At 36.5% G+C, this 17,626-nt stretch overlaps 1 protein-coding gene across 1 annotated transcript; it reads left to right on the top strand.

Annotated features, from left to right (window-relative positions):
• Positions 1-2,984: 2,984 nt before the first annotated feature.
• Positions 2,985-16,480, top strand: LOC114714357 (uncharacterized). Its single transcript, XM_028899089.1, has 3 exons — positions 2,985-2,990; positions 13,972-14,259; positions 15,678-16,480. Exons 1-3 carry the CDS (start codon positions 2,988-2,990, stop codon positions 15,870-15,872), a joined length of 486 nt encoding a protein of 161 aa, XP_028754922.1. The 5' UTR covers positions 2,985-2,987; the 3' UTR covers positions 15,873-16,480.
• Positions 16,481-17,626: the final 1,146 nt, after the last annotated feature.

Consider the following 17,626-nt stretch of genomic DNA (forward strand, 5'->3'; position numbering starts at 1 on the left):
CTTGAATTTCGCTAATGACGGAAAAATAGGAGATTTATATATGACCGAAACAGGTGCTTTTTTTTTTTCGGTGTATGAAAAGACAATTTTATTCACCACGGGTAAACGATTACATATAAAAATAAAAAAAAAAAACGATCAGTCACATTTGGTCTATTTGAACAAATCTCAAATTAAATGAACTGAAAAGAGAAGGCTAGCCAAGAATATAACAAACAAAGCAATGGATATACAAGAGAGTGATATTTTGGCATAAAAGCTGAAACAAAGACGTGCCTACACTACTAGAAAAAAGACCTTTAACGTCGCAAACTAATGGCGGTTCAGCAGAAAAACGAAGTGGAAAAAAACGCGGTGGCATTTTTGTAAATAAGTTGAAAGGGTTAAAGAACCGCCGTGGAAAGTATTTTTAACGGCGGTTCTTTAAAGAACCGCCGTTAAAAACTCTTTCCACGGCAGTTTTATTGAAAACCGCCGTGGAAAGTGTGTTCTTCAAACCCCCTTCAGCCGCTCAACTCCTCACTTTCTTTCTCATTTCTTCAGTGCGCCATGGTCCCCCTCTGCCCCACCACCGTGAAACTGCCATTACCGGCCATTCCCGCCTCTAGCCCACTGTTTAAACTCCTCCATTGAGCCCTTGGAGCCTTGCCGCCGTGCGTCGCACTCCGCTGTGGTCGACCGCTCCTCCCATTTCCATCGGTACTTGCTCAGCCGTGGTCCACCGCCGAAAACCGGTCCTACCCTCCACTATCTAATCGAAGACCGGTTCGTTGCCACCGTCCGCCGCCGTCGCCGCCGTCCGCCGCCGCCTCATTTCGTGTTTGAAGCTTCTCTGCTCTGTGAGTATCCTCTTCTTTCATTCTTTTCAATTTTTCTTGGTTTGTTGAATGTTTTAGCCATGAAAATCTGTTATATATGAAATGGGTTGTTAGTTTTACATTGTGGTTAGCTTCTATTGTTCATTTTGCATTTTTATGTCGTTGAACCGTTGATTGGTATTAATTGGTAGGCATTAGATGTGAGAAAACCTTAATTTCTTTTTACATACTGTATTAGAAATATGTTTAAATGTTTGGAGTTGATTAGTTGTGAAGTTTTTAAATTTTTTTATAATTTTTTGATATTTATTTCGAATTTTTGATAATTTTTTGTAATAAATATAAGAATTTAGTGATAAATAATCTGTTAGTTATTTTGTGTTTTTTCCTTCGTTATGAATTTTGATTGATAGTAAAGTATTGTTTAAATAATCTGTAGAACAATGGATCGTAGTTGGATGAAAGCTAGGAGAATTAGCAAGGAATATGAGGATGGGGTTGAAAAATTTCTTGAGTTTGCTCAGAGAAATGCCCCTAGTAAAGGAGATGGATTGTACTATTGTCCTTGTGTCAAATGTTTAAACAATAGTCGACGGAGTATTTCTGAGATAAAAGAGCATCTTATCTGTGATGGGATAAATTTGAGGTATACAAATTGGATATGGCATGGAGAAATTAGAAAGACTACACTGTCTGCAAATGAGAAGGTTGTGAATGAAGACTTTGGTGATAGAATTTCGGATATGTTTCGTGATATAAGGTCTGAATCCTCTACACAGTTTTCTTCCACCTTTGAAACTTTGTGTAGTGATGCAGAGACACCTTTATACCCGGGGTGCAAAGATGATTACACAAGATTGACAACTGTATTGAAACTGATGAATTTGAAGGCAAGAAATGGTTGGACCGATGCTAGTTTTACGGAATTGCTTGAATTGCTGAGTGATATTCTTCCCAAAGGGAATTCACTTCCGAAACGAATGTATGAGGCAAAAAAGATTTTGTGTCCGATGGGTTTGGAATATGAGAAGATACATGCGTGTCCTAATGACTGCATATTATTCAGAAATGATTATGAAGAGTTGAATAAGTGCCCTAAATGTGGGACTTCAAGATACAAAATGAAGAAAGATGATGGTGATTATAATGAGATGACCAAAGGTTCTCCTTTAAAGGTTCTGTGGTATCTTCCAATAATACCACGATTTAAGCGTCTATTTGCTAATGCCACAGATGCAAAGAACTTGAGATGGCATTTTGATGAGAAAATATGTGATGGAAAGCTTCGTCACCCAGCAGATTCTCCTCAATGGAAAACAATAGATCAAAAATTTTCTCAATTTGGTGGCGAGCCAAGAAACCTTCGGCTAGGGCTTTGTACGGATGGAATTAACCCATATGGTAATCTTAGTAGCACACACAGTGCTTGGCCAGTGCTCCTCGTAATTTACAACTTGCCTCTTGGTTATGTATGAAAAGAAAGTATATCATGCTATCTTTGATGATCTCGGGGCCAAAACAACCGGGAAACGATATTGATGTGTATTTGGCACCTTTGATTGAGGATCTGAAGAAATTATGGGAGGAAGGTGTTGATATGTTTGATGCATATAAACAAGAGACCTTCAATTTACGTGCCATGATCTTCACCACGATAAATGACTTTCCAGCATATGGAAATTTGTCTGGATACAGTGTTAAGGGGCATAAAGCATGCCCGATATGTGAAGAAGGCACCCACTATATGCAACTTAAACATGGCAGGAAGACAGTATATCTTGGTCACAGAAGGTTTCTTAGTCGGTTACCGTAGATTGAAAAAGGCATTTAATGGCTCACAAGAATATGAAATGGCTCCAAGACCATTAACTGGAGAAGAAGTTTATCAGCGGGTGGAGGGAATTAATGTGGTCTTCGGTAAGAAGAAGAAGAAGAAGACTGCCAGTGAGAGAAATATATGGAAAAAAAGATCTGTCTTTTTTGATCTTCCATATTGGCGAAGTCTTGATGTGAGGCATAGTCTAGACGTGATGCATGTGGAGAAGAATGTATGTGAGAGTCTTGTTGATACACTTTTGCATATAAGTGGAAAGACTAAAGATGGAATCAATACAAGACGAGACTTAGTCGAAATTGGAATAAGAAATGTCCTTCACCCACAAGAAAGAGATGGTAAGAGGGCTTATTTACATCCAGCTGCGCACACATTATCAAAAGAAGAGAAAAGAAGTTTCTGTGGTTTTGTCAATACTATTAAGGTGCCACAAGGTTATTCTTCTAATTTAAGCAAACTTGTTTCAATGCAAGATTTGAAGATAACGGGAATGAAGTCTCATGATTGTCATGTGTTGATGCAACAATTACTTCCACTTGCTATTCGAGGCATTATGAAAACCGATGTGAGAAATACTATTACAAGACTTTGTATGTTTTTTAGTGCCATTTGCAGCAAAGTCATTGATCCTGCTGAGTTGGATGAATTAGAAAATGAAGGTTATGTGATCCTCTCTCAATTGGAAATGCATTTTCCTCCATCATTTTTTGATATTATGGTCCACTTGATAGCTCATCTTGTGCGAGAGATAAGACTTTGTGGCCCTGTGTGTTTAAGATGGATGTACCCTTTTGAGAGATACATGAAAATCCTAAAAGGGTACTCTAAGAATCCTTATCGGCCTGAGGCATCAATTGTTGAAAGATATGTAGCTGAGGAGGCAGTTGAGTTTTGTAACGCATATCTTGACAGGGTAAAGGCAGTTGGTCTTCCTCAATCTCGACATGATCAAGGGAGAAGAAGCAAGGGAACACGGGGTGTCATAGTGAGGTCTATGTCAAGAGAAGTTGTAATGCAGGCACATCTATACATTTTAAACAACACGGATGAAGTTTTGCCGTACTTAAATGCTCACAAGAATATGCTGAGGAACTTGAATCCAAGAAAGAGTGACATGCAACTAGCTAATGAACATAATAAGTCATTTGCAGAGTGGTTCAAGCGAGAAGTGTTAAAAGATGGCAATCCTTCTGAGACAATACAGAGGCTAGCTGCAGGGCCTTCTTTTGAGGTTTTGTGTTGGGGTGGATATGATATAAATGGTTATTCTTTTTACACAAAAACCCAAGACGATAAGAGTACTATGCAGAATAGTGGGGTGATGGTAGTAGCGGAAGCCATGCATTTTGCTAGTTCTAAAGACAGAAACCCAATGTTGGCGGCAATGTCCTATTATGGAATAATAGAAGAGATATGGGAGGTTAGTTATACCAAGTTTAAAGTTCCCGTCTTCAAATGTAAGTGGGTTAATAGTAATGCTGTGCAAGTGGATGAAGAATTTGGATTTGTTTCGGTCGATCTTGAGAGGTTTGGATACGGAGACGAGCCATTTATTTTGGCAAGTCAAGCAAAACAAGTGTTCTTCGTTCCCGATCTAGCAAAAAAGAAATTGTCTATCGTGCTTCAAGGTAAAAGGCAAGGAGTTGGTGGAGATGATGGTGACTTAGAGCTTAATCTTGATGAAACCCCGCCTTTCACAGCTACTCGACCTAAAGCAGTTGAATTAGATTTGGTAGATGATGACTATGCTGTTAGAGATGATCATTGTGAAGGAATTTGGGAGGATAATCGTTGTAAGCCTCAAATGAATTTTTTGATATTTTTTTTTGCTAAATATACTTAATAATATAGTGTTTTATATTAACTTGATATTTTTTATTCTTACATTTATTAATTCCTTATTCTTTAAACAGGAAATGGACGGATCCGGTCAACAGGGTTCTGGTGATGACAACTCTTTTACTAGTCGGAGAAAGGGTAGAGGGCCAACCCATATGAGGCATTTAGCTTTACGTGATGAGAGCACATAGCCTACGAGGATTACAGTGGAATTTGATGATGATCTGAAGCCTATAGGAAAGGATGGGGCTCAATTTACTAGTTATGTGGGTTATCTCGCACGCAGTAAAATTAGCATTGACATTCCTAACTGGAAGAAGGTGGACAAAGATTTGAAGAAAAACCTTTGGGAGGATATATTGGTATATTGTGCATTGTTTTCTCTACTTGTTTCAATTATAGTTGTTTATTTACTTTATAACTCTATGCTATTATTGTATTGCATGCAGCTGACATTTGATATTCCTGCCACTAAACAAATGAGAGACCGTCTGTTGAAGCAAATTGCTGAACGGTGGAGGGATTTTAAGTCCATGCTTACAACACAGTATATTAATGGAAAAAGAAAGGGTGTGCATCCTAAGGAACGATACCAGTTTATTAGCGATGAGGCATGGGAGAATTTTGTGAAGCAACGTGAAGACCCCGCATTTCAGGTTTGGTTTCTTCAAACTTAATTTTTAATCAGGTCATATTTTATTTACCTAAACTAATTTTGTCGATTTGGTTTCATTGTCATAGGCATTGAGTCAGAAGAACAAACAAATATCTGAGCAGAATGTATACCCACATACCATGTCTCGTGCAGGGTATGGTGGGTTGGAAAGAAGTATGATGGAGGAACGACTGAAGAATGCACAGATGGCTGCTGCTTCAGATCCTACTGGCTACATGCCATCCATTGAGCGTCCTTCTCGCCAAGAAAAATGGAAGGCGGCGAGGATTAAAAAGGGTCAATACATTACTCCACAGTCTGCTACTGTTGCTGAGAGGATTGTAAGTAATATTTAAGAATTATGCTTCATTGATTGTTTTTTTCAATTATCTTAAATTGAATTTGTTGTTTTAATGATATAGGATACACTTGAGGAGCAACTATCTCAAGGTACATTCATCCCTCAAGGACGGATGGATATCTTGGCCACTAAAGGGATTGGTATTAAAGAATTTTTTGGCTCTGCTTCACGAAGAAGCACCAGATCATCCTCCGCTAACATGGTATCTAAAGAGGAGCTCGACCAACGACTACAAGAAGAAACAGAGAGAGTTCGAGCTGAACTAAGTCAACAACACATGGCAGAGATGCAAAAGATACGTGATGAATTCGATGCCAAGTTTCAACAGACTTTGATGATGATGGGTACGAGCGGATTCCAGATGCCCCGAGTATCTGAACCTTCCCAGGTAATAATCACACATCTTTTTAAATCTTCTAAAGATTCATTTGATCCATTTAAACTTATTTAATGTTTCTTAACTAATTTCATATTATGTTTCAGGGTTCACCTGTGATAAAAAGCGGAAAGGGCAGTAATAATCAGACACAGCCACTGACAGTGTCTGACCCTGACCCTAGCCCTGACCCTGTCGAAGACAATGGGATGCCGTGTTCTCTCTATGTGGATTATGAAAATTCACCTGTTCATGTTGCTAATGGTCGAGCATTCATGGGCACAACGATTCACGGCAACAAAATTCCGAGCAATCAAGCAAGGGTGACAGTGGAGAGGATTGTTCGTGGTCAGGGGGGTACACCAGTGCCTAATCCTACTGATGAGGTTCGACTCTTGGCCCAAGCTAAAGGACATTTCATTTTGTGGCCAAAGAGACTTATTACAAAGCCAATAGTGAAGAAGGCGGCAGCAAAGAAGGCCACAACGAGCGCATCATCTGATCCTGTACTCTTGCCTCTTCCTAGTGATGTTGCGCTTATGTATTCCAGTTTGGAGGTTCTTCATTCCATGGTGCCAAACATGGATAAGCCTGTGACTTTCAAGATGCCGTTGGGGGTTGTGGGTTCAGATATAACATACGACTTCACCATTGACAAGAAGGACCTCGTTCAGTTCCTCAACTTTGAGGAGCTTGATATAGCCTTCATGCAGCTTGCTATTTTGTAAGTTACAATATCATTTTCTTATTACATATTATACTTCATGCATGTCCTAATGTTTTTTACTTGAACAACAGGCATTTTAATCAAATCTGTCGAAACGGAGGACTTGAAAGAACATATGGCTTTATGTGTCCTCAAAGGGTGCAGAAAGAATTTAATACTGTGGAAGCAAGGTCAATCTACATTATGACCGCAATGAGTCAGACCAAAAAGCTAATATATTTTGCACCTTACGTGGAAGGGTAAGTGTATTATTGTATTTGAGATATACAAGTTGTATGTGTCGGGTTATAATTAACATGGTTTGCCTTTTGCAGTTATCATTGGACTCTAATTGTTTGTGCCCCTTTTGACAACAAAGTTTACTGGTTCGATTCACTCTGTGGAAGTCCATCCGAAGAAACCAAAGATGTCATCGACACGTTAGTTTTTATTTATATATTTATTACTTGTGAAGTTTATACAAGCATGCTCTAATATCATTTTCTCTTATAATGTTGATAGGGCTTTTCATAGTTTTAATGTCGTGGCGATTAAACAAAATAGACAAGCACCAACATGGATTCTTCCACAGGTATATGTTGTTTTGAACTAACTTTTAAACATTTTTTGATGAATTAAAGTTAATGTTTATAATCAATAATGTCTAATATTCAATTTTATATCTTATTTTTTTAGTACCGTTGTCAACAAGGACATGTTGAGTGTGGATATTATGTCATCCGCTATATGAATGACATAATTGAGACAGCAACGACAGAGAAATTAGACGAGGTAAAGATGAGTTACGTTGCATGACGTTCTTCAATTTATTTCACATTTTTGACTAAGTTTACTATGTTATTTTTTATTAACAGATATTTCAAAATACTGCGCCATATCTCATGGATGACATCAACTTGATGAGGGACACTTTGTCAACAACATTGGTAGAAAAATTGAAATTTAGCTTTAAAATAGATAGATAGGTTATTTGTCAAAAAATTCATTGTTAGATGCTTTGTCTCGGTTCCCTCTTATATTGTTCATGATTTCCATTGTACAAAGAAGTAGTTACTTCTATTTCAGAATTGTCGGACCTAGCCAATACGTGTTCCTTGGTAACCACTTAGTTCTATTATATTGGCCGGTTCCCCTATTTTCGAATTGTGTAAAAAAAATTTCATTGCTGTATATTAACTAGCTAATTGATCTTGTTTTGCGTGATCTGCACTGCCTACATTTGTTTGGAGCTGTAAACTGCAGGGTGGTAAACACGAAAATTTCGCAGAATTTAAAAAAAAAAAAAATTTAACGGCGGTTATACATATAACCGCCGTTAAAACCCTTTTCCACGGCGGTTAAATATAAAACCGCCGTGTTTTCCTTACCTTTCAACGTCGCCTTTAACAACTACGCCTTCAAAACCGCCGTTAAAAGCCACTTTTAACCGCCGTTAAAAGCCTTTTTTCTAGTAGTGCTAGGGGTGAGTAAGGAGCCCATAACCCGCTAACCCGCCCTTAACCCAGTAATTTTTTGCCCATTTAAGCCCGTCCAATTCATTCAATTAAAAGATTATAAATGGGCGGACTTAAATGGGTAGGGTAGCTCATTAAATGGGGCAGGTTATGGGCAAGACATCGGGGTTAGATATGAGTTGTTGCCTACAAATTTCAAGTCCCATGTCCATTAGAAGAGCATGCATCTCAATATCACCATTTTCATCCACTGAAATGAGAGATCTCTCTCTAAGTACACTTATCTCAATACGTGCAGCAATCCAGAGAAATCTTCCATGCTTCGTTCAAGAAAAATGCTAGGTCAAGAAATACATTCTTCTGTGCGTCATCAAGTCCATCAAAACTCAATTTCAACACACTAAAAAATGTCCTGGTGAAGACTCTGATTCAGTTTTTCCAAAGCACTTTCCCACTCTTCTTTTCCTCTACCCTGAAGAAAGCAACCCAACACTACTAGGGCTAATGGATTTCCTTCACAATAATCTGCTACCCACTTTGATAACTCCAAATAGCTTTTTGATGGCTCATTTTGCTTAAAAGCTTTCAAACTAAAGAGATGAAGGGCATGGTGGTGATCCAGTTCCACAACATGATACGTTGTAGATGCAGAAGTATTCTTAAGTACTTGCATGTCTCTTGATGTGATAATAATTCTACTTCCTTCCCCAAACCAATCACATGCTTTGACTAAACCTTCAATGGCTATAGAATTGTCTACATCATCAAGTACTAGAAGAATTTTTTTACGCTGAAGCCTACTTTTAACAAAAGTGGATCTTAAATTGGATGTGTTAATATCCTCATCTTTTAATAATTCTTTAAGGCATTTTTCTTGTAATTCATCCAATCCAATCCTTGCTATTTGTGCTCTTATATTTCCAACAAATGAGAAAGCTTCAAATTGTGCTTTCAACCTCTCGAATGTGGCTCTAGCAAGAGTGGTCTTGCCTATACCACCCATACCCCATATTCCCACAACGCGAGCTTCACTTAGTAGCTTTTCAATTTTTTTGAATCTGATGATCAATTCCAACTAGTCCTTCCAAATGAAAGGATGACTTGCGATTCAATTTGCTCAAAATGTCTTCGACCATTTTTTTAACAAGTTTCGATTCAGGCCTAGCACAAATGTAAATTAAAAAAAATGATATGTTTAATGCCCAAAGAAAGAAAATTTAAGAGAAGAATGAAATGAACAAAAGCCATACCTGATATTCTTTGAATCCCACCCAGAGAGATTTGCTGATTGGATCAAAGCATTTATCCACTCTTGCACTTTTTCTTGGTTTTGTTTAAATCTCTGCTTAAGCTTAGCAAATCCATCTCCAAATCTTGCATTTTGTTTTTGACCATTTGATGGATCTACATCATAGAAAATAGGGATAACAAGCCTTTGGTATTTATCCCTGCATTTCATAATATGAACGAGCTCATCCATACACCATGTTGAAGAAGCATAATGTTTGGAGAAAATAATCAAAGATATCTCTGATTCCTCTATTGTTTTCAGACGAATTGGTGAGAAATGCTCTCCTTTGTGGAGCTTGTGATCCATAAAAGTTTGAATGTTTGCATCACATAGTGCTTCATAGAGATGACTCGAGAAACTGTCATGAGTGTCTTCCCCTCTAAAGCTAAGAAAGATGTCATACTTGGTTACAGGAGGAGCAACAATGATATGAGAAGGAGAAGAAACCATAGGAATCGAAGCAACAACATCTTGATGACAACTACAATGGAAGGAACCATGAATAAATATTGCGTTATTATCAGCAAAACAAACAAGAATATAAAGCGGAGGGGGGGGACCATAGTAAAGAAGATGTTACCTATCATGAAGTGGAGCGATTAATGTGAAGGCTTTAGAAATTGCTATAGCCAGCAAAATCAATACAGCTTCTATGAGCATTAAAGCAATGGTTGCATCCATCTGATTGTAGTTTCTTGCTTCAACCTTCAGTAGTTTTGCAGCAACCTGAAACTAATTAAGTCCTAGTTTTTTAGCTTGCTGAGAAATGATATGGTTTGGTTCTTGATTAACGTAATATAAAGAGATTAAACAAAAATATTTTGATGAGATTGGGACGTAAGTTGAGAATGATCAGCGGCTAACTGGTCAAGTACACCCAATAACTCTACTTATTTATTTGTTTTTTTTTTTTATCAAACTACTTTATTAGCGTTCTTTAAACGCACCATACCATAGCCTCCAAAAATATTCCCCATAGCATTAAGTTGTCTTGATTTTCCACCGTTAAAAAAAGGATCCGGTCCGGTGCAATTTTTTTTTTCACTCCACAAACTGGCAGAATTTTTCAGTGAAAAGACATGGACCGTAAAAATTCCAGGAAAATGCTGGTAAAACTAGCAAGTGGATTGGGAGTTGTGACAAAAGACAATGAGCCCTGGAATGTTTTTCTCTCTCAATGAACTGGAGTTCATTAATTACAGGAGATTATGCGCATGTTTGGATCGGCGTTTTCAATGGAAAACGTGCGTTGGATTGGCGCAAACCCACATTGCTGGCAGATGAATGTTGAAATAAATGTTTGGATGGGCGTTCTTGCAAAGATGAGCTTTTGGGTAAAAAGATAGTTTAAGGTTCGTTTGGATTAGTGATTAGAAAAGTAGTTTTTAAAAAAATAAAGTTGGATAAAAGCTAAATTAGATAAACTGAATTATGTTTGGATTAGAGTTTAGAAAAGTTAGTTTGTAAAAGTGAGATGGATAAAAAGTTATTTGGATTATGGTTGAATAAAAGTAAGTTTGATTATAACATGGTTTGAATTTTAATAAATAATGAAACATAATAAAAAAAAATGATTTCACAAAATAGAATGAAATTAAAATAATTTAATATGAAGAAGTCAAATTTAATGAGTGAATTAAATTTTAAAACTTTGGAGAAATCATAAAAGATATTTTAAATATAAAGCGAAACATGAAAAAAAATGAATTGAGATAATACGATAAATTTAAATTAATTTAATATGAAGAAGTGAAATTGATTGAATGAATTAAGTTTGAAAACATCATAGAAATGAAAAAAATATTGCAAATATAAAGCAAAACAAAATAAGCTATTATGATATAATCATAAGCTCCCTCTTGTAGCTTATTTCAATCGGGCATTCAAATGGTTTAAAAATTAATAAGCCCAATACATTGCAAGCTTTGCCTAACAGACCCAATATGTCAATCAAGCTTATTTTTAATTTTAAGCCATGTTTGGACCAGCAAACGCTGACCCAAACAGGCACTAAGACTGAAGTTAATTTTTTGAGCTTTTGCCATCATAAACGTGGAGAGAGAGAAGATGGTAATGGAAAAAGACAAAATTACTTGAATAAAGCCAATAATTTGATACTACATTTTTTTAATATAAGAGTTAAATAACTAATTTGAGGATATTAATAAAATTAACTAAGTAAGTTCTTTGCAATAAATTGATGTTATTTTGCTTAAAATATTCTTTTTAATCAAGTGTATTAAAACTATCTATTAATAAAAACTCCTTAATATGTATAATCACTATGGAAATTATTTGGGGGTAAAATAGATAAATATTGGTGATAAAATGGATTGAGATCTTATATTTAGTATATTCAAATTTTCTCAATAATATATTAACTATTTTTGTAATTTTAATTTTAATATTTCTTTTAAAATTATCACATTATACACATATTTAGTTAACAAAATTTATGTCTTTTTCAATAATTTTACATCTAAACTTATTTTTCTACACTCCATCCAAATGAATTTTAGTTTGTCAAACTAACTTTTCTACAAATGTCAATCATAACATAAATCACGCTATACTAGGTGACTTTTACCTTAACTCATGTTTAAAAAAGTTAAATAAAGTAAAAGTCAATCTTGTCACCGTCAATTCAAACACACCCTATATAGTTAGGTTTAGACTAGAAAATGATTGACCTAGTTAGCTTGGCATTAGTCGGGTGTAACCTGTTTGGCCCGATGATTGGACGGGTCATATAGGTTACTTTTTAGTTTTCTCCTATGCCATTTTGTCCAATTCATTTTCATTTGGGAAATTGGCAAAGGAAGACCCTCTAATATGGAAAATTGTGATTTGAGACTCTCAATTTAGAAAATAACAAATAAAGATCCAGTCCTATATTAAAAATATAAAATTTTGGTGAAATGTCTAGAATGCCCATTAGCCAAATAACAAGTTGACTATAGGAAATGACAATTCATTTTAGCAAATGACAACTTTAGTAGACCAAATCACAACTTGACTGAGGATATACCAATGACAAATTGACTATGGGAAATGACAAGTTCATTTTAGTGAATGACAACTTTAGCAAAACAAATCATAATTTGACTGAGAGGTATTTCAGATATTTCACCAAAATTTCATATTTGCAATATGGGACCCGGTCTTTATATATCATTTTCCAAATTAAAGGCTCAAAATCGCAATTTTATATATTAGGAGGTCTTTATTTGCAATTTTTTCTTTTCATTTCTCAATTCTCATTTTCATTTCTCTTATGTCCTATTTGGTACAATGAAAGAGTTCTCAATAGAAGTGAAAATAAAAGCAAAAAGGAAGTGAGTTTTAATGTGTGTTTGGTTTGGCCATGAAAACGTAGTATTATTGTTAATTTATATTAGTATTTATATCATCAAAGTACCAAAATGTCCCAACTAAAAAAAAAAAACTCTCTTCCCATATTCATCCACAATCCAAATAACAAAACAAATCTGGCAACGATTGATTTCATTGAAATCAAACCTAGAAAAGATTAAAAAAAATTCATCTTCAATCCCAATCTATGAAAGATGCAAAGATGGAGTGATAAAGGGCCAAAAAGAGACAAATCGAAGAAGATGAAGGGAGGGGAGTTGAGATCGCGTGAATAACTTAAGGAATCACAAAAAGGACAGGAATGTTGAGATCCAACTCATGTTTAACATGCTAGAGGAGAGCAAGGAAGGCGAGGAGGTTGAGAAGTAGCGATAACTTAAGGGATAAGAGTGAGATTCAGAGGAAAGGAAGGAGGGTCGCTAGTCAAGCATCGTCCTACAAAAAGGCGAGGGTCACCAGTGACCGTCGCATTTGAGGTCGAACTTGAAGGCTCGACCTGATCTGAATTTGAAATCAAAGAACCTAGATACTTGCAGGTTATCATTTGCGACGTGAATGAATAAGAGGGAAGGTTCGTTAATCAATAAAATCATCATCGTAGATGCGTCCTTTGTCGTTGCTGTATCTCACTATCATCGTAAGTGGGGAAGAGGGAGGCTAAGATGGAGAGTGAAGAAAGAGACATAGGTTAGGTGGGGCAAAGTTGTCAAATGATAAAATATATGAGGGTATAATAGTAATCAAATCTCACTTCCATGAAATCCATCTCAATTGCTTTGTCTAACCAAAGAACTCACTTCTATCAGATGGAAGTGGGTTCCACATGAAAGTGGCTTCCACCATGCCAGTCTAATTTCTTGGTTTCAGTTCCACTTTCCATTCTCTAGCTTCAATTCCAGTGTCCCAAATGAGACATTCAGCCTGTTTGGATAGGCGTTTTGCGGGCCAAAAGGAGGTTTAAGTAGATGATAAGCCTGATTGGTTAAGAGAGGGTGTTTGGGACAGCTTTTGGGCTATCCCATTTCAGCTCCAAATCGCGCCTTCAATCGTGCATTTTAATAAGCTGCAAGGGAAGAGCTTTTTAAAATTGCATTGTGCTTATGCTGGACCGTTAGGAAAATTATTTTCTTGTCAAATGATCATTTATTCCTTCCTCCAATTATGTCCTTATTTTTTTATTGCTGGCTTTCCTCATTTATTCCTGCCTCTCCTCATTCATAAAGCTCAGAGCTTCGCCACTGGAGAGAAGACGTTGTGCAGTCAAGTCCGTTGCTGTAGCTCCGTCACAACTCTGCCATTCTCTGTCCATTGGCCGACGTGAGTTGAGCATTGTGTTCGGTCCAGTGGGTGAAGCTTCTCTGCGTGCTTCATCGGTCGTCCAAAGGTGTTCGAAGGTCAGATCTGAAGACTCCTCCAATAGCTGTGGTGGCCGGCGTCTGAGCTTGGGGGTGAGTTTTCCCGTGTATATCTCGGCCGAAGAGTACAAAACAGAGTCTAATCTACCTTCCTCAAGCTCCATAGTTTCGGATCTGGTACATAACATTCAGCATCTCTGTTCTTTTCTTCTTCTCTTTTCCTCTACCTTCTCTGGTTGCATGTAATGGCCGAGCTATTGAATTGTTGTGGAGTTGAGCTGTTGTAAAGGTTGCAAATTCTTCCGAGCTGTGTTTTGTCTGGTTAAGCTAGGTACTCACGGTTTCTGGTTCCTTCTTTGTAGAGTTAAAGAAACAACCATGATGATGTTAATCCGATTGCATATAATCTGTTCAAGTATGGATTTTTCTCTTAGAAACTGAACTTGTTGGGATTTTTGCTCTTACGTTAATACAAAGGTCTGTAAATAGCCGTGTGTCCCTTAGTTTTTTCTTCCATCACATATTTCGTGCAAAATGAGAGAGTTTTTTTGGAAAAGAAAAAACACAGGTTAGAGAGGTGGAAACACATGTTAAAAATTATCTTCCATAGTATGAGCATCTAACAAGAAAGAAAAAATTGTATGAGCAATTGTTGGTATTAGCATCTAACAGGAAAAAAAACAAAGAAGAAGGATAGTATGAGCAACTATTGGTCATTAAAAAATTGGAATCATCCATGAGAGGTGCAAACCTGAAGCTAGTTAATTATGAACAGGAAATAAAGAATGCATCTCACACGTATAAAAATATTATTCCGTCCGAAGAATGCAATAGGAAATGAAAACAAATTTAGACAGAGCCGAAGTAATAAACTTGCAAGAAGAATATTGAACTATTAGAGTAAGGAAGCCAGAGATAGAAAGAGTGTGTTCTCCCTGTTTTTTTTCCCCTTCTATCAGGCCATCATCCATGAGGAGAGAAAGGTTTGTTGGAAAAAAAAAAAAAAAAAGGAAACAGAACTAATATATATTTTGGTTACTTAAATGCGTTTTCATTGAATTTATATATTTAGATTACATTTCCTTTTGATTAGTTGGAACATCATTTGTGTTTTGATGTGGGAAATTATTTTGAATAATGGTTGCTTGTTTGGTTGCTTAAATCAGTCTTATAGTTATATTATTTTGTATAGAAAAATGGATTATGATAAAAGAAAAGCAATATGGGACCCGTACATGACAAAAAAATTTTTCGATATTTGTGTCGAGCAAATAGTGCAAAAGGAACGACAAGGAACTTTGTTTACAAGGCCTGGATGGAGCAAAATTGAAAAGAATTTTAAGGAAAGGAGTGGGAAAAATTATGACAAGAAACAACTAAAAAATATATTTGACATATTGAGAAAGGAATGGAAGTTGTGAGAACAACTGATGTTTGGAGAGTCTGGCATTGGTTATGATGCAGTCACAAATAAGGTGTTGGCCTCCAATGAGTGGTGGCACTGAAAATTACTGGTAACTACTTGTGTTGATTGAGTTTTAATTTCAAATATCAGTTTAGACATTACTTGATTCCGCTTAATTATCTTAATGTAGGTGAACTCCAATTTCAAAAAATTTAAACATCAGGGGTTGATGTTTGTATCAGATTTGGTGAAAATATTTAAAGATGTTGTAGCTTTGAGAGACTATATGTACGTACCATCAGCCTCACAACCTCAGCCGGCACTTGCTCCACAGGCTAACACAGAAGAGGAGGAGAATGTTTATAGAATTGAGCTGGACCAATAGGAAGGGTCAGGGGACAGTGAGGATGAAAATTTTGGTGTTGACCCAACAGCCAGTGTAGGGGTCACAGATAACTTCGTCGATTGCAACTTAAACAACCCCGTGAGTACTGGACCAAGTGGCTCAAGAACCTATGGAAAGAGGAAGAGGGGTGAGACGTCTGATGCAAAGAAGAAAAAAAAAAGAAAAAAGTTACTGTATCTACTAAAATTTCTAATAGCCTGAGTGTCATAGCAGCTGCTTCTGACAAGTGAGCAGCAGCATTGGTTGAAGTTTCCCAACTAGTTGATAAGGTTTTGGCACACTTGACTACTGTTGAAGAGCTTAATGGTGACAATCAACTATATTATGTATGTGCCAAGATGCCTATGCGGTTGAGGTAGGCTAGGCGAGCCTATTTGGGGTTTATGCATGGTAGAAACAAGTTGTTGGCGTGGTTGATACTGGCAGCACTAGACCCAAATACATGGAAGGAACCTATAGATTAGGATTTAGTTTAGGACTTAGTTGTTTTACTGTTATTATTGCACTTGTTAACTTGAACTACTTGCTGTTTTAACCTAAACTGATATAGCCTGTTGTAAGAACTTTATTAATGATTACGTAATATATTTACGCTAATTTCTACCTGTCATCTATGCGTTTGGTTTTTCTATTTGTAGTATGAAAAGTATTTACACTTTATTTAGTGTAGTCCTTATGATGCTTACACTTTCTTGTCACCACAGTTACAGGGTTAATTCCAAAAATGGCTAATTGGAATAATAATTCACCATGGAATGAAGATACTTTGCAGAATTGGAATAACGATTCATGATTAAATGAAGATAACCATTCAACACGGTTATCCATGATTAATGAGGAATTAACACAATATGAAGCAGTAGGTGCATTGGTTAGTCATTATTGTGAAATGTATATGTTTAAACAACCGTGCAAGACTAGTGAGCAGACAGGAAATTTATAGGTACAAGGCGTTATGAATGGGCATGATGATCGATGTCATGAAATGTTTAGAATGGATAAAGATGTTTTTCACCTCTTATGTACTAAATTGGAGGAACATGGTTTACAAAAGTCTAAGTACGTAGGAATTGAAGAAATAGTCACGATGTTTTTAAACACGACTGCACATGGACAATGTAATAGGATGATCTAGGAACAATTTCAACGTTCAGGGAAAACTGTAAGTAGGCACTTTCACAATGTACTGCAAGCTTGCCTTAGCTTATTGAGTGAACTTATTTGAACCATAGATCTTACATTTCATGGAACTCAGAAAAATTCAGAACGATCCACGTTACTATCCATTTTTTAAGGACGCAATCGGAGCAGTTGATGGCACTCATATACAGTGTGTTGTCCTCGCTGCAAAATGAGACAAATTTATTAGTAGAAAGGGAAATCCATCACAAAATGTCATGGCTGTATGTGATTGGGATATGTGTTTCACTTTTGTCTTGGCAGGATGGGAGGGATCTACACATAATGCCCGTATATTTGACAGTGCTATTACAAATTCATCTCTTAATTTCCCTCATCCACCTCCAGGCATATGTTTATATGGTCCAATCACGCATGTTTTTTAATTATTTCATATTTTTATTCGTTTCACAATTTCTCAAATTGTTTCATGAATCATTAGGGAAATATTACTTGGTTGATGTGGGATATCCAACACCAAATGGATATCTAGGTCCATACAGATCTGAGCGCTATCACATTCAGGACTTCTGACAACAAATAGGATTCCGAAA

This window comes from Neltuma alba, unplaced genomic scaffold (assembly GCF_004799145.2).
Source record: "Neltuma alba isolate B1F8T4 unplaced genomic scaffold, ASM479914v2 tig00011499_pilon, whole genome shotgun sequence".
Classification (NCBI taxonomy): domain Eukaryota; kingdom Viridiplantae; phylum Streptophyta; class Magnoliopsida; order Fabales; family Fabaceae; genus Neltuma; species Neltuma alba.

Bases quoted from the DNA above. Each gene is read 5' to 3' on its own strand.
- LOC114714357 (XM_028899089.1), top strand. The intron at 14,260-15,677 runs GTACATAACATT...ATCTTAATGTAG, and splicing joins GCTCCATAGTTTCGGATCTG to GTGAACTCCAATTTCAAAAA.